We start from the raw sequence: 22,189 nt of genomic DNA, 5'->3' as shown, positions 1-22,189 counted from the left end.
TTAAGGCAAAGGAGTACTGACTTTCTGCTCAAACCAAGGACAAAATAATACACTTCTTGCTTGAACCTATTTCCTAAAGTGAGATACATACTCCTGTTAGCCCTGATAATCTGTAGGGGTTTTGATAAATAAGCCAAACTTGAAACGTATTAGGTATTAAAGCACTGATAGCAGTGAATTCCTGTAGGAATGTAAGCATCCTTCTGGAGTATTGTGCTTTAGAGAGATATAAGGCAGTGCCTGTAATGAGCTTAGCAGATGCCTTGGATGAATTTAACTTTGCTGCCACTTGTAATGTGACAGACAACTGGTGATACTAATAATGGGATTTCTGAGAACCTGAAGGACATTGTTTGCAACACTGCACACCCACAGGTTACATAGTAGGATATTAATGCACATTTTTCCTCAGCAAACAGACATGTGCTAATTATACCTTGTTGAATTATGAGTTCAAAATGCCACCATTTTCACAGTCTAACCTGTACCTATCTTTATTTGAAATCAAGAGTTATAAACCCCATGTCCCTGCTCACCTCTTGAATGTGAGACACTTTACCCCACTGCTTCTCTTGTGCAGAGAAAACCCTAGCATGGAAACTTATCAGTATGAGCTTTTACTTATCAGTAGCAACAAATGCTGTTTTTCTTAGTGTTAAGCTTATATCTTAGTGTGAAATGTATTGGTGCTGTAGATGCCTCTGAAGAAAAACTGGTCTTTCTGTGTGCTGCAAATCCAAAGCATTATCACATACATGTCTTAGTCCTTTTTCTTTCCCTGCACTAAATTACTGGCTCTTCCGTTTTGCAAATGTTCACTTAGGCTGTCTTTCGTTGTAGGGATTAACAAAAGAAATAGAGAAGATAAAGTTACAGCCCACTTCATTTTATTTTTTGGCTCTTCAGCACTTTCCTAAGTAATGCAGTGTTTAGTGAGGAAACTGTATTTTCCAAAGTAAGAGGAAAATTTCTGTTACTTAGGAAATGTTGTGTCGTCACTAACACTGCATTACTTGAAAGTGCTGAGTGAGTACTTATGTGGTTTTCTTCTATATATGTGCTAGAAATGTATGGGCTGAGTTTGGTTTTAATTTTTTGACAAAGTAATGTTTGTTAGCTCGTAAGTGCAGTTTGCTTGGATAATTTTATATGTGCTGTATTTATTAATTAAACTTTACAAAGAATAGAGAATACTAACCCCTTCCCTTACTATGTCTTTTTCCTAAAAATATAAAAATTCTTCTTAGCAGCAAAGTAGAAGAGTCCTATTATACTTTATAATATTCCAAGATTCCTGTGCATAAACTGCCTTTAACTTTTAAGGTGCCATCATGTATGTGTTTGCTAGTTGCCACTAAAATAACTCTTCTGTGTCACTGCAAAGCTATCCTTTATTTCTAGGAATGAACACTAGGAGTTTATGTAGTCCATGTTTTTTAGTTTGATAATGTGATGTTTATTTTTGCCTTCCCTAAATCACTACTGATTTGAATAGTGTCATGCTTGTGGCTCCAGGTGTTGAAGTCCAACTATTTATTTTTTTTGATTAATACTCTTGGCAACTGCACGTCAGGCTTGCATCTAGCTCCCCTTCTCAGTGCTGGTGATTTGCTTATCATGCCAGTCTTGTGTATGTTATGTTTCTATCAGACAAAATTGTGGTTTGGATGCAATTTTTAGTATTTTCAGTACAGGATACAAACTTTTTGTCCTGTGTGATTAGAGTCATTAGTTTTTAAATGCTCAAAACTAAGAAATAAATCCTTAGATTACTACCTTTCTTCTCTGCAGTGTACTCTTTCTCTTGGTAATTGGAACAGCCTATCTAGAAGCTCAAGGAATTTGGGAGCCATTTAGAAGACGCTTGTCCTTTGAGGCCTCAAATCCTCCTTTTGATATGGGAAGGCCACTTGATCTCAGGAGAATAGTTGGAATTTCATCTGATGGAAAGTAAGTAAATGTTTGGGCTGCTTTTGGTACTTTTGCCATTTATTTCTTTGCTTCTTTAGTTATCAGGTGTTAGAAAGTAATACTGCTCTGTAGAACAGGTGGATGAATAAAGATATCCCCACAGCTGCTTGTGAAAAGATGGCTTGGATGAAAGGATGAACTTTATGATTGTGAGGAATATTCTTCTTTTGGGGGGGGGGGAAAGGAAGGGAAAAAAGATCCACCAAAAACCAAACCCTGCCAAGTTTTGTGTTAACATTCTCAAAAATGAAATGTATAGACTACAAAAAAAATTGCAGGCCATAAGTTCTTACCTTAGGTGTCTTTAAGTTAAGATTGTCTCCTTACAGTGTTCCCTCCATCATATATATCAACAGTAATTTTACTGTGTTTTTGTTCCTGTCTACAGCAGGCGAGTCATCTGAAAATGGTAAAGGCTACTGCCTTGCCAAACCGGTTTTAGGCATTTTTGCTGGTTGTATGCCAAGAATAGTATAGTTCAAGGCTTCTTTTGGATATAGTGATTCTCTTTTCATGGTGAAGAATGGAAACTCTGCAAAGTATGTTTAAATGTGTGTTACTCTTCCAGCTTGAATACACTTGGATCGGATTCTAATCACAGTTCGTCCAGAGGAATTTATGGAGCAGGCAGTTCGTCTTCACGATCCGGTGCAGGGAATCATAAGCAATGCAATGCAACAGCACACCTTCACAGCAATAGAAATACACCTGATGTTGAAAACATCAAATCCAAAACTAATTCAAGTATAACTAACAGGACTTCAGCACAAGCAGCTTCCATGCAGTCAGTAAACAGAACGGGCCCCTTTACCTTGGATTCAGGTGCCACAGCTCAGACTCATGCCACAGGCAAAAAAGCCAAGGGAACGAGACAGAACCAGCAGCTGATGCAGCAGCAGGCACCAGCTTTGGCAGAGCAGCCCCTCCAGCAACCCCCTGCATCTGGGCCCCAGCAGCAAGAGCAACAGACTGAAAGTGCTTTGCCACAGCTCCCGCTTCTCAGCCCGCCTCACGGAGAATGTGCCAGCAGCAGAAGGCACAGCTCAGAGGATTCAGATCTCACTGGGCTCATAGAAACTATGGAAAAAGACTTTGACCACCCAGAATCCCCTTCCCCTGATGTGTTTACAGAACAGCCCCCATCTCCACTAGCAAAAAACAAAGGTAATACAATTCTGTTTTAATGGGATGATTCCCTGTCTAAACTACAGGACAAGATTTAATCAACTGTAAAGGTCATGTTTTTGTAGTGTGAGAAGGGAGTGCTTCTCTGTGGTTCCCTGCCTGTGCTGTGTGCCTGTGTCTTGAATATTTCTGTTACCTTATGGCAGTGATGTTTGCTGTGCAGTGCTAGCTTGTCATTCTTCCTGCAAAAACGGCGGCATGTTTGGATGAAAGCAGGTGTGAATATCTAGCTACCTGATTCTCTGAAAAAGAAAAATGCTTTTTGGTGCTACTCCTTTGCCTTTGGGTTGGCATCTGTCCCGGTCACCTCCATAATTTGGGCTTGGGGCTCAGGGTTGAGGAAGGGAAAAGGAAGTTGTCCTAGTGTATTGTGAAAAGTGAGGCAGAGAGAAAGGGAGGAGGAGAAGAGAGGGAGAGATGGGTAAATAGTCCCTGTGGTATTGTTTGGGAATGGAATTCTTCATGCCCAGACTTGCAGTTGTAGAAAATCCTTAATGTCAGGTGGTCAGCAAATTAATATAAGGCACCTGTGTCTACACATTACATTCATTTTTGGATGAGGCTAGAGTTGAGTTTGACTTGTTTATCCATCTTCCCAGTTGTGTAGTGCTTAAAATAAGGAATTGAATTTCATATATTAGATATGTTTAGACTTTTGAAATTATGTCAGTTATTGCCTTCTTATGAACATTTCTTGAAATAGGATTTCTAATTATGATTTTTGCATTAGCAATTTCAATTGCATCTCAGAGTTATATGATTATTTATTGTTAATGTTTATTTCTAAACATTTTGTCATTTTTTGCTACCAGCACTTGTACAGAAATGGGACTGTATTGCTTATTAGAGCTAAAGTTAAGAAAAGGAATCGTGGGAAGGCAACATCTGTAAGATTGTGCCTCATCAAAGACAAAGGCTTCCCTCTGTTAGGTGGTAATGAGTAGAAAGTTCTTAGTTAGTTCAGAGTGGATGTTAGGATGTGTTTGGACTTTCAAAGTGGAGACTCTGAAGTGGTGAGAGGTTTTGGTGTCTCACTGAAATCACTAGTGTGTTTCTGAGCTGTTATGGTTTTAGTTTGCAGTGATAGGTGGTTGGGAGAATTAAGAGAACTGCCATCAGTTTGTCAGATATTCATTCCATAAAGGCTAAATAGGACTCCAGAAGGTGATGTGGTGGTAGGGAGGTTTCATGGACGGTGTCCATAGTGGCAAACAGTGCAGTGTTAGAGCTCTGGAAAGCAAAGTGTCTGGTAGTGAGGATGCAGCATTCTCATGGGTTACATATGAACATACATGGGTGTGTAGTGGACTGACCCAGTCCATGTACTGAATGCCTGAAAGCGCTTTGGAGTGCATCTGCCATTTCTAGCTCCCTGAAAGAAGGAAGCAGCTCTTGCACTTGAGAGCTTTTTGTGATGCAGCTGCATGCAGTATGTGGAGATTATCAAGTTTGATTTCAAAAGCATATTCCCACTCCAGATAATGTAGTGTGTCCATTCCCATTTGTCCTCTTCAAAATGTAAAAACATAAAACCACAGGGGAAGTTCCATAGTCTATCTGCACCTACATACACATAGGGGTATTTGTCTTTAGATAAGTACTTAGAGCTAATCACAAACTTTGCAGAAGCAGCAGCTTCTGGACTAAAACTGTCTGTCATAAGACCTGGTGCAGAATTGCTGTTTTATATAGTCTTCTGTTTCAGCTTTCTAATAGTTGGATCCTAGCAGACTGCAGTGGAGGCTGCATTAGATTTTTTGTGAAACAGCTGCTTTATATTACGTTTTAATGTCATGATAACATTTTACATAGATTTTCTAATTATGAACATTAAACTGTTTAGCAATGCTGAATGTAGACTACATTTTCAAGCAAATTTTGGAACAAGGACTTCTGAGGTCCAGCCAAAATGCCCCCAAAATGCTTAAAGCCAACCTTGAAAAAATGTTCATAAAAAGATCTACTTGTATTTACATATCTATTTGCATTCATGCTAAAAAGAGTATTTTTATCTCAAATATTTTTGTTGTCCTAGATACTGAAAACTGTACTGTCTTAAACTACTTAAACTACTGTCTTAAAAAACAAAGTTTAAAGCACTGATGTGTATCTGGTATTTGCCAAAATACTGAAGGCAAATTTCTGGTTTGGTACAAACGTTACCATTTTGCCAAATGAGATATAACAGCTGTCAGAATGCTTCCAGTCTCAATTCCAGCTCGAGCTAGTACAAATTCCAGAAGAGGCAGATCCAGTTATTCAGCACAGGTTACTTGAGTCTTTATCTGAGGGAACAGTTAAACCCATCCAGGAGGCTGTAGGCAGGCACTGTGTGGCTCATAAATGAGAGTGCTTATTTTGAAGAGCAGTATCTTAGAAGGATCCTGTGAGTAAAGGCACATACTACAGCTAATAAGATGTAAGACTGTTGTGAAAGCTCAAACCCTGTGAGAGCACAGCAGCAGGTGATGGTAAGCTCTTGAAGACTCTGCACACACATGAACAGTTGCTTTGTATTGAGAATAGTTCACTCTGAAGGAATAAAATATGTCAGGAGGAGAAAGTACACTTGGGTGTGAGATTTTCAGTTTTTGGTCATTTGGGTTTTTTTACCTCATTGCTATAGAAATACTGTTAGTGATTTTCTCATCCACACTAGTCTTATTTCAAGTTGTTTGGTGTTTTGTTGGGTTTTTTTTTCAACTGACAAACATGCTGATCATTTCTGTTCTTCATTTCTTTGGATGATAGTGTTTTTGCCATCCTTAGAAATTTATGTTTAAATATAATGTTATGTGGTTTAACTGTCAAATTGGGTTCTATGGTGTTTAAAAGGAATGCCAGGAACAGCAGAGAAGAATTGTAGACAACCAGGTGCCCATGTCCATGGGGAGGCAGTGGGGACAGAGCTCAGGAGCATAAATGTGGTGGTCATTAGGGTTCTTTTGCTCACATTTGGTGCAAAGGAGCAAAAGTGGTTGGTGTGTCATAACAGGCAACAAACTTCAGAGGCTTAATCATATGGGGTGGCCTCTGAACTGAAGGGAACTCTCCTGTCTCTGAGCGCTGCTGCTGAGCATCTGAAGCATCCTTATCTTCCTAGGAAAAGGGAAAACGATTCAGCGCAAGGCTAAGCCACAGAAGAAGCGGGAAGAAAAGGACAGAAGAGGGAAAGGAAAGCAACAGGAGGATGAGCTGAAGGATTCCTTGGCAGATGATGACAGTTCTTCAACCACAACAGAAACCTCCAACCCAGATACAGAACCACTTCTCAAAGAGGTATGGCACTGCTGAGAAAAGGAGTGTGTCACCTGTTGGAGCAGGAACACAGTCTCTCTCCCCCACACCATTCTCATATAATACCTAATAAAGGAAGAATGTTAATTAAAATACACCTTTCCTGATTCTTGCCTTCACTGTATCAAATCTGCACCTCTGAGTGTGAATATGCTTGAGCCCTGTAGTCTCAGGACTAAAAATGCTCAGGTGACTGTGACTTGAATTAGCCAGCAGCTGTCAGCAGCATCGTGGTGATTATCTCCTGGCCTGTTCTATTTGCAGAATAAAATGCCAAAGTGTGGGTGCTAATTTCATTCAGTAATTAAGGTGCATGCTAAATCATGGCTTTTGCGAGTTATAAAGGCTCAGATCAATGGTGGTAACTTGTCAGCACATAGTTAACTTAATTACCTTATACAATTCCCCTACTTTTGCTTAACTTATTCAGCTCACGTGCTCCAAGGTAATAAACTAATGTCTACAATTTGTGTCGTGGTTGGATTGTCATAGATATTTTGTCCTAAAGCAAACTCTGACAAACAAAGGAGAGGTAATGCCAAAGGGAAGAAAACCAATCCTAAATTTTCATATCTTAAATTTGAACTTTGTAAAAGACAGCAATTATAGCTGTGGGAAAAAAAATCCGTAGGATATATTTAAAGGGTTACAGTTTAGTAAGTTGTCACTTGAAAGTTACTGTTGGTATTTTCAGGATGGCTATTTGAGAATATACTTGTATTTAGAAAGACTTAGAAGTGTGGCTAAAGAAAATAATAAACTGAATGGTGAGGTTGCTCATATTATTTGCTTTGTTGAAGAGTGTGTTTTAGGTGGCCTGGACTGCATGCAGCAGATGTAGTAGGTCTCAGTACAGAGCTGGCATCATATTATATAGACTCAGAGGCTGTGGCCAGGGTAGCTGTGTATCTGCAAATATCAGATCTCCTTGAAGCTCATTAATTTGTTATTTCCATTTCTGCTTCTCTAAATAGAAAAAATAGAAACCATATTTTATAGGCAAACACATTAAGTCATGAATAAATACTTCTAATACTGCAAAAATGCTCATGTTTTCCAGCAACATTCGTTCCTCTGCCCTCTTTATGTGTGTTCTGATGCAAGAGGGACTTTGCTTTTCATGGTTATTAATGTGACATTGTCTTTTGTAGGAACCTGAGAAACAAAAGGGAAAAGTTGTAGCAGAAAAACCAGAAAATGAAATGGTCCCAGTAAAACAGAAAACCAAAAAAGTGCTTACAAGTATCAAGAAAGAAATCCCTGTAGATGTGAAAACCAGGTAAGCATAATGAAGGCTGTTTAGTAAGGAAAGTATCATGTTGGAAGAGAAGATGGGTTGATAAAAATATCTGTATTTGACTGTTGTACCTGCCAGTTTGGCAAACGCCAACAATGGTACCTTTGAGCAGCTTCCTCTTCCTTCCTGATGTCAGGGAATATCTGAAGCTTGCAAATAATAAATTACTTAATGGAAACACAGCACATAAGTGAGAGCTAAATCCAGCGAGGAAAATCAGGCAAAGCAATGTTAAGGTTTTTATAACAGGTATTGCATACAAAAAGTGGGGTTAATGATTCTAGGGGCAGCACACTGAGCCAGCATTAATGTGAGTGCCTTTAGCTGCCCTTGGGAAACTGCAGCCTCAGTTTCCTTTTTCATATCATAGAGTAAGGTCAGTCTTGGATGCTTTATTAAAGGATGCTGCTGTCACTGCCAGTCCCTGTCCCTTACTGGCATGTGGTTAATTGCAGAGCAGAGATGGGGGGAAACAGGAAGAATCTTACTCTTGCTATAGCTAGTTCATTCCAAAATAGTATTGTGAAATCAGATTGGTATCCAAGTGCCACAAAAGTAAACTTTACCAAATGGAGGTATGGTATATCAGCTGTGTTTTTCATGCTGTAATTAATAGTAGACTGAATTTACAGTTAGAAGAAATTATTGTTCTTCAAAATATTTCTGAAAACATTGCCTGGCAACCTCTCCTCCTTATTTATTCTTACAATTATGTACTTTGCTTTATCTTATAACTCACAAGTTCATTATGTGTGACAGTTTTCAAAGGCCACAATGACAGTTGGCTTGGAATTCTTCTGCAAGAAACGGGGAAAATAGTTCCTCCCTAGAAGGTTTGAGAGACAGAATCAAATACCTGGAGAAAAAGAGCAATATACAGCAAATTGAATTTGGTGGTACATTTAAGTAGATTTATATTATTGATTAAAAAACAGTCCTGTATACTTAGATCAATAGTGTATTAGGAGCATGGGATCTGACAGGGGTATAAAGGGATAGAGTAGAAACAGGGCAGCTGCCATTTCTTATTGCCACTGTATAATCAAATGGGATTTATGATCCTGGGTGAAAGCTGCTTCTGGAACGTGAGTGAGCCTAATACAGTGTGTGGAGCAGTGTGGGTCAGATCTATATATATATGTGTGTGTGTCTGTGTATATAAAAGTGCTTTTCAGTACTTCAGAGCTTTGAAATAAAAGAATTTCTGTTTTCTTTTAGTCCCTTGGAATTGTCTTATACTCCCCCACTGGAAAACAAGCAGCGCAAAACCTTTCCATCCAAGATCTCTACACCACACCTTTTGTCAAGCAGCTCTAAATCAAGAAACCTCCCCAAAACAAGAGGTAGTGTGAGGCTGTTCTTTGTAAATACCTCAAGAGATTTATCTCATTGTCTGTAACCCCTCTTGAGTGCTTAATTCTAAGTCTGGTGTGAGAAGAAAGCTACTCAATTTATTACCCACACACTTGGTTTTTCTTTTGTTTTAATAGGTCCAAGCAGTAAGTTAATGGAGAACAGGCCATCAGTATTAGCAAAATTTCTCCCCAGTGGTTCTGCACAGGAGCTAGGAAACACCAGCAGCTCAGAAGGGGAAAAGGATTCTCCACCACCAGAGTGGGATTCTGTGCCTCTCCACAAAGCTGGCAGCTGTGAGTAATCACTAGACAATGGCAGAATGAGTGTTCTGCAATTAATATCTGTAGAAAGGCTTGATCTATTTATAGATCTTCCTGTCTCCTTTTCACTGCATAGCTGAGCTCCATTTTTCTGCTGTAGGCCCCATATTGGTAGCATCTGTTATTATTTGGGAGGCTTGAAAATGGCGTGGGCAGAACATGGGTCATTCTGCAGCTCTTCAGTGATGAACAGGATTCAGAAGCTGCTGCAGAAATTGAGAAAATTATAATTACTGCTCAAAAAAAAAAAAGTATTTTGTACAGTAGATGGGGTTTGCTTGGTCTGGTCTGCTCCAGCCAAATTTGGAACTAATTAGATTATATGTCCTTGAGAGGGATCCCTAGAAACACCTTAATGCAATTGTTAGCTTGGGACACTGATACAATTTTTATGGTTGTATTGTAAATCCCTTGTGTGGGAACCAACTCACCTCCTCCTGGTTGTTTGTGTTGCAAATCAGTCTTTCTGAAAATAAACAGCAGACCTGAATAACCATAGGTGAACATAGAGAAGGAGCTGCTGCTTCCATCACTGGGAGCAAACAGCATTTCTCATCATTCCTCCATCTGACCACAAGGGATAGCAGAAGTTCAAGAAGCCTTTGCTTTAGTGTAAATCCTCCAGGAAGATCTTTTGTGTTTCTCTTTATAGCCACAGACAACCTGTACAAGCTGTCTCTGCAGACCCTGAACGCAGACGCCTTCCTGAAGCAGCGGCAGCCCTCCCCAACGCCTGCCTCGCCATCCCCGCCTCCTCCTCCCGCCTCCTTCGCTTTCGGGCCGCGAGCAGGCACCTACAGCAGCATCGTCAACAGCAGCTGCAGCAAGTGAGTCCAGATCCTCCCTCCTACTGATTTCCCAGGCACTGAGTGCTGGTGGAGCTGTGCTTCACATCTCCCTGTTCCCCGTTTCCTCTTCCCATGGAAACTGCTTTTCTGCAGATACACCACTGTGCATATCTTGCCTTGCTGTACAATGTGGTACGTTGGAAAAAATGTGCAGTTACATGAAACTGTTGAGCTGTTATAGACATTTTCTTGAATGCTAGCTTAAATTGCTGCTTTTTAAATCAAACTGCTGAAGTTCAAAACCTTACTCTTTTTTACCCTCTTTTTTTGGTTTCTTTCTCATTTTAGTGAAACAAAAAACAAGCAGCCTAATGGTACCAAACATAAGCTGGCAAAGGCAGCTTCTCTTCCAGGCAGGAATGGAAACCCCACTTTTGCTGCTGTAGCTGCAGGTTATGACAAAAGTCCAGGTACTGGAACCAGTTTGGAGTTCTTAATAATTCCAAATATTTCCTGAATTTTCTTTTATTTTGCTGGGGTTATTTTCCTCATTTTTTGCATACATATTCTCACAGGTGGCAGTGGTTTACCAAAGGTTTCTCCAAGCAAAACGGATGTTTCCAGCAATATCAGCATTTCCCACACAGTTGTTGACAGTGATGGCTCTGACAGGTAACTTTTATATTCTCTAGGCAAATACCTGGACCCCTAGAAAAGAAGATAGAGCTGTTAATGGTATTTTGAAGGGAGTGACAGAATTCATTCTGGTTAGGCTTTTTTTAAACTGTTTTTAAAGCCTAGGCACATCATCTCTCAACTTGCAGAAAAGTTTAGGAGTGGCAAGTGACTCAAAAGTAGAGAGAAAGATGTTCTGGATGTGATGGGAGCTTTTTCCTCCTCATTCCAAGTAATTCAACGTTCTGTTCCTGGGCATCCACACAATGAGAAATCAGCTTGGCTCTCTCAGTGCTGAGGAGTGTGTACCAAGGTCACTTGAAGGGTCACAGGCAGAGCACCTTGCTGTACAGCAATGCCTTTCACTCCTGTTTTAACACTGAGACCAGAACTGTCACTGGGCTTTGTGCTTTCAGTAGGAGCAGGACAGAGCTGCACTCAGTCGCATTCCCTGAGGCACAGTGTCTTTTCTGACATTTTGGCAGTTAGTTGTAAAAAGTAGTAACCCTTCTGGAGTAGGAAAGAGACTTGAATTCAAGTTTTCATATGTAAAGGAATTGCTTTCTGAGTGAGGTTTGTGCAGTGGAGTTTTTGTTTGTTTTGGTGGATGTTTAGCACCAGTTCCAGTTAATTCATCTGTTACTTTTAAGAAGCTTGTCCATAGGTGTATTTGTATCCCTTCCAAGTCACTGTAAATTTTATCTGCTTAAGAAAAAAAACTGCACTATGCCGTGGACTCCATGAGTTTTCTGAACAACTGATCAAAAGAGCTACTCTCATGTTTGTTTGATACTCATTCTACAGCTTAAAGAGCACTGTCTGTATTATTGTGTTACTCCAAGATGGGTGTATACACAGGAAAATGTACATTACCAAAATCTATTGTTAAAACAAAACCAAATTGATTTCCTAACTCTTGATGACCATTTAATATTTTTTTAGTATATATTTAACTATATATTTTATATGGATATATAAAAATATAATAGCTAAAACATATATACACACACATTTGTGTATAGATCACTAAGTTAGTACTGTCAATAGTACTGTGTTAATAAGTTGTGTGTTGCCTTCCTGTTCCTCCATAAAATGTAGTTCGGGTTTGTGGAGTCCTATCAGCAATCCCAGCAGTCCTGATTTCACACCTCTCAACTCCTTCTCTGCATTTGGACACTCTTTCAACTTAACTGGAGGTGAGCTTTTCTCTTCAAATAATTTTCCAAATTCAAATACAGGTAGAGATGTGTTGTGTCTTCATTCCAGTGGTCTAAATACAGACATTGTTTCCATCCTCACTCCTAAAAGGGAGTATGTAGGAACACGTGTTAAAAATTTGGTGTTATAGTCTGAGTTTCGCTCCAGAGAAAGTTAGTGAAATCTTATAGAGTATTTGTTGAGCTGAGAATGCGTGGGTTTGGAGTTTCTCTGTTGCAGTGAAATTTCTGGATTTTGGGGGGTTATTTCCTTACTCTTCTTCCTCTCCATCCCTCCCACAAAACTTTACTGTAGGTCCCGTAAATGTGCCAGTAGGACTGTGGTTTCCTGAGCATAAACGCCTGCTTAAAAACATGGCTCTGTTAAGTGAGGCAGTGGCCCAGCCCTCGTGTTGCTTTCCTCTTGTGTTTTCCTGCAGTATTTGTATAGCTGCACAGTGAACTGATGCATGCAAAACCCGGCAATTAATTAATGTGTTTAAATATTTGGGTAAATTTCCATAAATGTAATAGAGGTGGCCAGGCTTTGAGATTGCAGGGTGTGGATGTTCTGTGTACTTGGGCACGTGTGTTTTGAGGTGGCTGAAAAGATGATAAGCAGAGTAAACTTTGGATGTGGCATCGGTGTCTACTGAAGAAATGCTGTTTACTGCAACAGTTTGATGTCTGCTGGAAATGCAAACAATGGCAGCTGCTGCTGGGGGGTTCTTTCTTCTTCACCAGCAACACTTGGCACCCGTGACTCTGAGGGCACCACTAAAAGGCCTGGGATCAGTTCTGAGTGTGAGAAGCAGGCAAGCCATGACTGCTGGTGCTCCCTTTTCCTTCTCATAGCAGAGATGGAGTCAGGGCTGGGGCAGTCCCAGTGCTGCCTCTTCCCAGGAGTCACCTGGGAAGGGAGTGCTGCAGTCACAGAGAACTGCCAGGACTCTGAGTCCTGCTGTGCTTAGGCTGCACTGAATTACCCACAGCAAGGGTTCAACTCTTTCCCCACTATACCCATGATGAACATCATGGCCCTATCTGATGCCGATCATATGATATGAGATGAGATTTATATTACCTTCTAATATCACTGCAGCAGGACTTGCTAAAAAAATATGGGAAATAATGGTGAAAAGTATTGTTCTTGGAAAAAGAGGAAGAGTAATATACTCATTTTTATTTCATTTTATTTTTAGAGGTTTTTAGCAAGCTTGGTTTAGCTCGATCTGCTTATGGGCAGGATGTTCAGAGAAACTGGAATGAATTCAATAATGTTCCATCATCCATCTGGGATCCTTCAGCTACAGATTCTGTACCCTCCTGGCCAACAAGCTCAAGTTCCCCAACTCATACAACTTCAGTAAGTATTCAGTCCATCCAAATACAGTAGTTTATTACTGTTACCAACCTGTTCTGTATGTGCCATCTAATTTAATTCAGAGGAATTGGGATGAAAAGAAATTAACTGAAGAATAAAAGAAGAGGGAATTTACATGTATTCATCTTGGTGTATTTAAGTTCACATGGCTGTTGAACAGAGATATTAGTCTCCTCACTTGCAAATGATGAATCCATGTACACTGCTTTCCATAAAAATATTTGTCACAAGAGCAGCTTGCAGCACTGACAAAAGTGTGTTCTGCTCCCACAGCCTTCAGGTTTGCTCCTGTGCCATGGCTGGACACTGCATATGTTACTTCAGGTTTGATGGACAGTTGCAAAATAGGCAATATGATAACTTCCACACCTTGATTCTGCTTTCTGAATCCAGTATTACACCTGTTTGTAAATTAACAAAAGGTCCCAGAAAAAACTATCTAAAAGACCTTAAATATATTATTTTCAGTTTAGGAAAAAACATTAAAGTACTGAACACAAAATGAAGTCTTTAAACTGACTGCTTATTTTGGTGAAGATTTTGAGTATAGCAAAAGGAGAAAAACCCTAACTTTACAGATTGTAGTGCTGCCCTGTCATCCTTGTGTCAGACTAGAACTTATGCTGCAGCAGCTGTCTTCACTGCCAAATGAAATCCTTCTTCGTGTTGACTTCTGAAAATGTTTTTGTAGTGAGTAAGAGGCAGTGTTTACTTCACCTGGGATCAGTTCAGATGGAGTGGGGGAAGGCAGGGACAGGGGAAGCCAAAGAAGGTCACACAGCTTCTTATAGACACAGGCTTGCAGATCCCACCCTTGTCATGTGGTTACAACCAGAGCTGGAACCTCACTGAAACTATGTAAGGAAAGATGTTTGGATTTTGGTCACATGGAGGGCAAGTTTCTCAGCATTTGATAGAGGGAGGGCTTGAGGACAACCAGAACAAGCTCTCTAGCTCTCAACTCATGTTTCCCAGCTGCTTCTGAAAAATATTTAGAAGTGTGCTTCAGGAAGCATCAATATGGAAGCCAGACAAATGATATAGAAGTGTCAGGTACTCCATTTAAGTACTTTGATTTGGGAGGAAATATTTTAGTGGCTTACTCAAGGAGAAGATCACATAATAAACCAGAAGAAGCAGCAAACTGACTGAAATACTCAAAGCTATTATAAATGATAGGGGTATTTTCAAGTGCTTATGGCAAGCCAGAACAGGAAAGCTTGCATTTTCCTGTTACTGAGCCTCCTTGCTCCAGGTGCCAGTAAGAGAGCAGGTACCAAGCTAGGGCCCTGCCCCTTCCTCTCTTCTGGGACAAGAGCCAAAGCCATTGTTGCAAACAGCACTTAGGCAGTGGCTCCTGGGTTACCCTTTTTCTAGGAAGGTTTCTGGAGAGTTGGTTTTGGTTGTTCTCCTTCCTCATTCCTCTTGCTTTCTCATTGTATGCACAACTCTGCTTCGGTGCTAAGTAGCATTTGCCTCCTGGATCACATCTCCCCTCAGGCTGGCTGTTTGCTGGTACTTCTCCCCAGGTTTCTTTCTAACCACATTCTCCTACTCCCTGTTCCTCTATTTCTTTGTGTGTAGTTCTGCCTGCCAGCCACTTTGTACCTCCTTCCACCAGCCTTGAAGGGGCACAGCAGGTGCTCTTCTCTGCTGCTCCTTTCCTGCTTGCTTCTGATTTATGAGCAAATACCTTTCTATCATGATCTCCCAAACACTTTTGGGACAAGTAGGAACAAATAGTTCCTGCCTCTTGCTTGCAGCACGAAATAGGGTGGACTTTTAGTGTGTTAGGGTAGGTTCCCGAGCAGCAGAGTGAGTGTTTAGTGCTGTAGGCTTAGTAGTCTAAATGCTGACATAGCTTAAATATAATCATTGATTTATGTGACAGTAATACACTGTGACGACCCTGGTCTGGCTCAGTTTCTCAGTGACATTGTAGAGTCCCGATGTTGTTGGCCTGGTTAACCCCCAAGTAAAGCTCAGAACTCCTGTCCAGCTCTTGGTAGCAAATTTTGTGGTACATTAGCATCCAGCTTGTTTCAGGTATGATTAGACTGAGCCTGTCTTCTTCATTCCAGAGCAGAGAATAAAAACCTAAAAGGAAGAAATTTTCAGATTCTACCTTGTTTTCTTTCCTAAAGAGATTTTTATTTAAATCTTCAGATGCAGGGTACACTGATACTGGTGAACCTTTAGTGTGTGTTATCTGAGGGCAGAGGTCTTGGGAAGGGGTGCCCTATCTCCAGCCACTAAATCCAAACACAAGGATGCTTGTACCTAGCAGCACTTACTCAACAAGTCTGCTGCCTTTTGGCTGTATTGAGTTTCCAGTGTATTTGCAAATTGAATTTACAGCATATCTACATTAAATCTGTTGACACTGGGTTATGTAGTGCCAGAAGCCTATATGTAGCAGGTTCTGTGCTAATATTAGCAGAAAGTTATGCTAACCTTTCTCATCTCCATCTTTGGCTGCTTCCTGGTATCGCTTTCCACCACACCATGGGTCAGGTTCCTCTGCTTGCTGTTTGCTACTGTTTGGGTTTTAGTAAAATACAGTTGATAGAACCTGAGCCTTGTGTTCCTGCATATATTCTCTAGGCTTGCTGTACCTGTCCTGTGTATCTCAGATGCATTTGTGATGTGCTGGAACTCACCTGCATCTGCACCATGAACGTTTGTCAGAGACTTCCAAGTGCTTGGAGCCAGGACAGACTTTATGGAATTCAGTGATAAATGGCCAGTTCTCCTATCCCCTCTCTCCTCATCTGGAGGAATTCTGGGTGGGGAAAAAGTACATACTGGGAATATGGAATAGGTACAGTGGGACTGAACACGAATAGATTCATCCAAAACAGACAAGGTCTGACTAGAGGGCGATAAATTTGCAAACAGCAAAAAATCTGAAAAAAGGACTTTGCTGTTATCTTTCATTGCAACTTGAATTTTTTTTAATGTTTTTTTGAGACTTAAAACATGTTTCTCTACCTCATCTAACTAGTTTGTTTAAGCATAAGCATTCTGGGCCTTGTGTGTTGAATACTCATAGTGCTTAAATTAGCTCTGGTATGGGGATGTCTCAGCTGCAATGAAAACAGCTCGAAAGCTGTGACGCGACTGCGCCCTGCAGCTCCCGGAGCAGTCAGCTGCAGGAGCAGTGTGCTTCCTCTGGGCAAGCCCTTGTAAAGGCAGGTCAGAGCTCTGTGTTGCAGTGAGGATGGAAGGGGTTCCAGAGCAGGCTTCTTGATGCTGCTGCTTGGGTATTTTTCTTTTGGGGGGCTGTAAACAAGGTGGAAATTGAGGCTTATCAAACCATCACTTACCTTGCTCTGTCTTTCCTGCAGTCAATCCTGGGCAACCCCAGTGGCCTGTGGTCCACCACTCCATTCAGCAGTTCCATTTGGTCAAGTAATCTCAACAGTGGCCTTCCCTTCACCACTCCAACAAACGCCTTGCCAGGCATTGATCTCATGGGTAGTGAAAACTCCGCCGCTGCTCCGCCGCCGCCCGCTGCTGCCGCCGTTGCCAACCCTGCTGAAGACATGGGACAGACCTACAACCCTTGGAGAATTTGGAGCCCAACAATTGGAAGAAGAAGTTCAGATCCTTGGTCAAATTCACACTATCCTCACGAAAATTAAAGCAAAAAGAAAGAACTCTTATCCAGGTCATGATACAATTCTGAATGCAAATTTTTGAAACATCATTTTCAGGCCGTTGCTTCCCCAGCCCCACTCCCCCATCAGTCATGCTTTCATCACTTGCTCCTTTTTAAGTCTGTCCTGAGATATGGTAGTGTGAGATTGCAGATAAGTTTGGAAATGTCTGGGTGTGGTCACAAATCCCAAATACAGCTAAAGCCTGTAAATATGAACAGTTTCACTGGTTTCATATTTTACCATCTGCCATCTTTATTTAGGAAACAATTTGAACTCTAAAATGGTCCTGGCATGCAATACTTTCATGAGAAGTTTGGGTTTTTAAATTTTTTCCAGTGTTATCCTCCAAGTTCTAATTTAAAATCAAAAGGCACTTTGTGCTAAAATGCAGAGTATTTTTTTAAAATAAGGCTGTCTTTGTTAACACAGGTTGTAAGAATGTAAAAAAGGAAAAAAATCAACAAAAAATACCAACAAAACCAACACAAAACCTTAAGAGCAAAGTGGCTGAATGTAAGAGCATTCTGTTGAGACTGTAATACACTTTATGCTGTTTGTACATTTGTAAACCTGAATGCATTTTTAAGTTGAAGTGAAATGCACACAGCCAAGACTTGTGCAAGAAACAAGATACCATGTGCATTTCTTACACAGATACAACTTTGGGTTGTACTTTAAAATAAAGACGCTTTTTTCAAGATTTGTCTGCTGTAGTTCTGTTCCCCTTGTATTTTCTGAACTTGTGTGTTCAGGACTCCACTTGGCACAGTCTTTGTGCCAAAATCTACTGCACACAGAGCCTGTGTTACCAGAAACTTCACTGCAGATGAAACCTGGCTTCTCAACAGCGTGGGTTTGTATTGCAGCAGAGAATAGAAACTGTTTTCAGGGTTGTGCAGTGCCACCCACTTGAAAATTCACTGGATAGCAAAAAGTTGGAAAAATGTCTACATTCTTGAGTTTCCAGGTATCAGGCACAAGAGCAGCTGCCGTTTATGCTACGCCCATACCTTTGTAACACTGTTCTTGCATGGGTCTGAACAAGACTGTTACTATTCTTAGATGTGATTTATCTGTCCCTTCAAGGTGCCTGTTTCCATTCATTAACAATAAGGCAAGCCCCAGTGACTACATATATTCCTCTGAGCTGAAGCCAAGTTCAGAAATTGCCAGAAATCATTAACAGACACTAGCGCTGTAAATTTACTTATGACTCAGTGGCACTCCTACCAATTTACAGCAGCAAGTGTTTATCAGAATCCATCCAGTAAAAGAGTAAGAACTGTATATTTTAGTTAATATTCCTTCTAGCATAAAGGTTTTCTATGCAATAAAGTTTGAGTGTCCCATTTGTTTAACCAAGGGAGCCCTTTTCCAGCCTTCCTGGTGCCACCAGCAGAAGCTCAAAGATACAGATCTCCTGAATAGGAACCTGCTGTAACTCCTTTGTTCTTAAAATTTCGAGTACTTCTAGAGCCATGCAAGGTCATGAAATGTTCAACTTGGATTTGTATGCAATTTCCCTCTGAGTAACTGAGCAAACAAGTCTCTTACTGCCTGAAAATAAAGAATAAGCAGTTAAGCTCCTGACAAGCCAGGGCATGCTTCTCTGCACATGGAGCTTGGGAAGATAACTAGCAGTAACTTCAAGGTGAAGGGAGCTGCTTAAGGTCATATGCCACCTCTTTTACCCAGCAGCTGTTTACATTGGCATTGATTCCATGGAGGATAGAAACAGAAATTAATTCTGAGATTATAATAGTCTGCAGTGGTTTAATCAGTGAGGGTAGGAATAAAAAATTCCGGTTTAAGAACATTTCCTTTTGAACAAGACAAGGCAAAACACAAGTAATTTAGATGCCTTTCCCTGACCCCCCCACCCTGCTTCCCCCCAAACGTGTGAGCCATTCCCTTGTGATAATGCAAATAACCTTGGCCACTATTAAAATATTCTTAGTTCTTGTTTTGAAAGAGCTTCCCCTTAAGCACCAGTTCCAGTGAAACCACCTGAACTATGAAGATCTTTGACACACAGTTTTCAGTTTACTAAGAAGGGAAAAATCAAGTCTTTTTCCCAAGGGAAATATCCAAAGCCTAAACACTCCCTGAGTGTTCTATCCTGCTTCTCCAGGGTAATTTTGGAGAGCACCTTCACTTTGTTTTGCCTAGTTAAAGAAAGCAAAAGAGCAGCCTTAAAGAAAAGCCATAATTGCAATTGAAGAGAATTTGGGTGAAATAAAATCTTGGCAAAAGTTTAGTATAACTAAAGAAACCTCTGTGTAAGTACATGTACAAGATGGGTTTTGCTGCCTCTTCCTGAGGTACCTCCTCTCTAGCCTCCATGGTATAATCACTCTTGACATGCACTGAAAAATCTCTTAAGCAGAGGGCGAGGTGGTAATGAGGCAGAAGCATCCATCATCACAGAATTGTGGAGAGGACAGACCTCTTATGATCTTAGGATGAGGTAAAAATAAAAAGGAATGAGATTTTGACAAAGCACATGCAGTCTTGCATGAAAATCTAGATGGGGTTGAAAACATTGCAGCGTGCTGGGAGGACAGGCTGAGCATGGGGAAACAAGGTCAAAAGGTGGGCAGCAAAGGTGACTGCAAAGGCAAAGGGAAAAGGACTGAAGCTCAGACACAAGGGAAGTCCTGTCTGGAGTAAAAAGACCAGAGGAAAAAACATCTTAAAGTGCTCGGAAGACAGGCTGTCCTGGAAACCGTGGAGCTCCCAGCTCTTTGGATAATTTCAAACATTTCTTTGGAGTAGAATCGGGGCCAAAGTGCCCTGAGTCAGCTCTACTCCTCCAGATCTGGAAACTACCAGGAGTGCAAAGTTCCCAGCAAGGAAAAGAAACTAGAGAAACAATTACTGTTAATTTTGGCAATTAGTTTGGTGCTCCTAAAGGGCAGTTCTGTTCTGCCAATGCTAAGAAGTAGACTAAAAAGCCCCAAAGTTTCCTGGCCTGTTACTAAAATCAGGAAGTCTGAGGTAGGAAATATGGCCCTAACATGTGAAATCAGTTTAATTATCATGAGCTCTATTTCCAAAAGCCCTTGAAAGGTAGTAGATACTTTATAAAAGTGTAAGGCTGTACAGAACAGGGGGTGCTGTTCCAGTCCAGGGACAGTGGGTGGTTATTTCTCAGTGCAGACACTGGGCTCAGCTCTGTCAGCAGCAGTGCAGGATGAGCCTGGGCCACTGGCCTGGGAGGCAAACACAGGACTGGGGGGGTACCTCCCTCCAGGCAAGGCAGGATGAGAGTGTGAGTGAACAGCAGAGTCCCAGCACTGCAGCACAGTGCTGAAACCATACAGAAGTTGTGCTCTTCCCTTCAGCTGACAATGGGCTGTGCCTGACTGAATGAGAGGTAAAAAGAGCAGTACACAAAGTATGATGCTGTCTTCCACTGACACTGTTTCACCCAGGCATTTTAACACTAAGTACAGCTTTAACTGGGCTTTGTCTGTTTTCCCAACCTTTAATTATGAGCACGTTTTCTGAGCTCCAGTGTTTTGGCCTTATGAAACAATGACAACTGCAGCTCCCAATGAGTCAGGTTGTTAGAAGAGGGATTGAAAATAACCCAGCTTCTACTGTATGGCTGCTCAACAGCATTCAGTCACCTTGTGTTGAACAGGTTCTGCTTCAAAACTGAGTCTTCTGCCCTGTTTTTGTCTAATGCCACTGACTGCTGGACTTCATGTTCAGCTGGTGCTTCAGTCACATACAAACTAAAGCAGCCTGCAAAATGACTGGGTCAGCACGCTCTTCAGCAGCCCTCTGAACACAACTTCTAACCATGCCTGCTGCTACTGGTGTGCTGCTTCATGCTGTGTAATCCAGCAGCAAGCAGGGCATTATCTTTTTAATTTATATATATATATTTTTTTTTTAATTTTTTTTTTATTATTATTATATATTTTTTTTAGCAGAACTGTGTAAAGGTAGCTGCTCAGACCCAGGGATATCAGTTGGATCAGCTGATCTTAAACAGCAGATTACATTGTACCAAAAGAAGTGCAGAAAGAAGAAGGAAGTGCCAATGGAGATTTTATGTCCACTTTCTAAGAAAATGCCCTTGAGGTGTTTCTGTCAAGCTGGGATATCAAATAGTAATCCTCCAGAAAGGACCCTGTATCTGAAAATTGAAAATCTGAAAATTCACTCTCTATTTGCCTATTGTGAAGCAAATGTTTGAGTGAGAGTGTCATTAGCTCTGGATGAAGTGGGATCTTCAGGAGGTACACTCACTCTCTGAAGTTTTTACCAGATAACACTCAAGTAGTCCTTGAGTGGCAGCAGGAAGTGAGTGGGATGTTCTCACACTGCTGTAACAAGATTCACATGGGACTCTCTTGCAAGCTGTGAAAAATCACAGCTCAATTACTTGCCCTAAACAAGCCAGAGCATCTGGAGTGTGCATCCATAAGAGAGAAAAAAGGTATTGGCTAGGGAGGGCACCAAGGGGGTGGGGGTGGGTGGAGAGAGAATTAAATAGATACAGGCTGACCATTTTATAGTTAAGGGACTAGTAAAATATTCCCAAAAGAAAAGAAAAAAACAAACAACACGAAGACAACCCCAAACCAAAACAAATTAGCTATTCTGGAAAGTTTCTTAAGTGTTTTTAGTATGAGTCCATGGCAGGGTGAAATCACTTGTGTTTCAGCTTAGTTATAAGAATCTTGCTGGGAAACAAGTGTACCAGGAAGGCAGCACCTGGAGAAGCTTCTGCCTCATCCAGCATCAATTCCTGGCCCACTCTGGAGTTCCTGTCAGGGAAGACACTGCTCACTGGAGAATTAACCTGCTTTGTGGCCATGTGGGACACAGGAGAAGCCAGTGAGGATGGTCCACTGCCTGTCAAGAGGGAAATATGCAGAAAGTGGAATCAGAGGAGAGACTGAAATGCTCCTTCAGTGGCTACTGTGGCTTCCTGGAAGAGGGAAGGACTTTTACCCCCTCTTCCTGCTCTAGCCTGACAATGAAGAATGAAGCAGGTCCCTAAAACTGCACAACATTCTTCATTAAATGGGTATGACTCAGCTT

General features: G+C 41.1%; 1 protein-coding gene across 1 annotated transcript in view; it reads left to right on the top strand.

Moving 5' to 3' along the window:
- The window catches only part of TMEM131 (transmembrane protein 131), a 93,658-nt gene extending 75,825 nt beyond the window's left edge, over window positions 1-17,833 (top strand). Inside the window, 13 exon segments of the mRNA XM_039714234.1 lie at window positions 1,792-1,950; window positions 2,540-3,135; window positions 6,260-6,435; window positions 7,605-7,732; window positions 8,969-9,093; window positions 9,241-9,399; window positions 10,079-10,253; window positions 10,563-10,684; window positions 10,790-10,886; window positions 11,988-12,085; window positions 13,288-13,451; window positions 16,817-17,089; window positions 17,091-17,833. Coding sequence (XP_039570168.1) covers window positions 1,792-1,950; window positions 2,540-3,135; window positions 6,260-6,435; window positions 7,605-7,732; window positions 8,969-9,093; window positions 9,241-9,399; window positions 10,079-10,253; window positions 10,563-10,684; window positions 10,790-10,886; window positions 11,988-12,085; window positions 13,288-13,451; window positions 16,817-17,089; window positions 17,091-17,171 — 2,353 coding nt within the window. The 3' untranslated portion in view covers window positions 17,172-17,833.
- Window positions 17,834-22,189: the final 4,356 nt, after the last annotated feature.

The sequence above is a fragment of the Passer montanus genome, unplaced genomic scaffold (assembly GCF_014805655.1).
Source record: "Passer montanus isolate IOZ18808 unplaced genomic scaffold, ASM1480565v1 scaffold3, whole genome shotgun sequence".
Classification (NCBI taxonomy): Eukaryota; Metazoa; Chordata; class Aves; order Passeriformes; family Passeridae; genus Passer; species Passer montanus.
The sequence above is the reverse complement of the archived record's forward strand: the minus strand, read 5'-3'. Positions and strand labels throughout refer to the sequence as shown.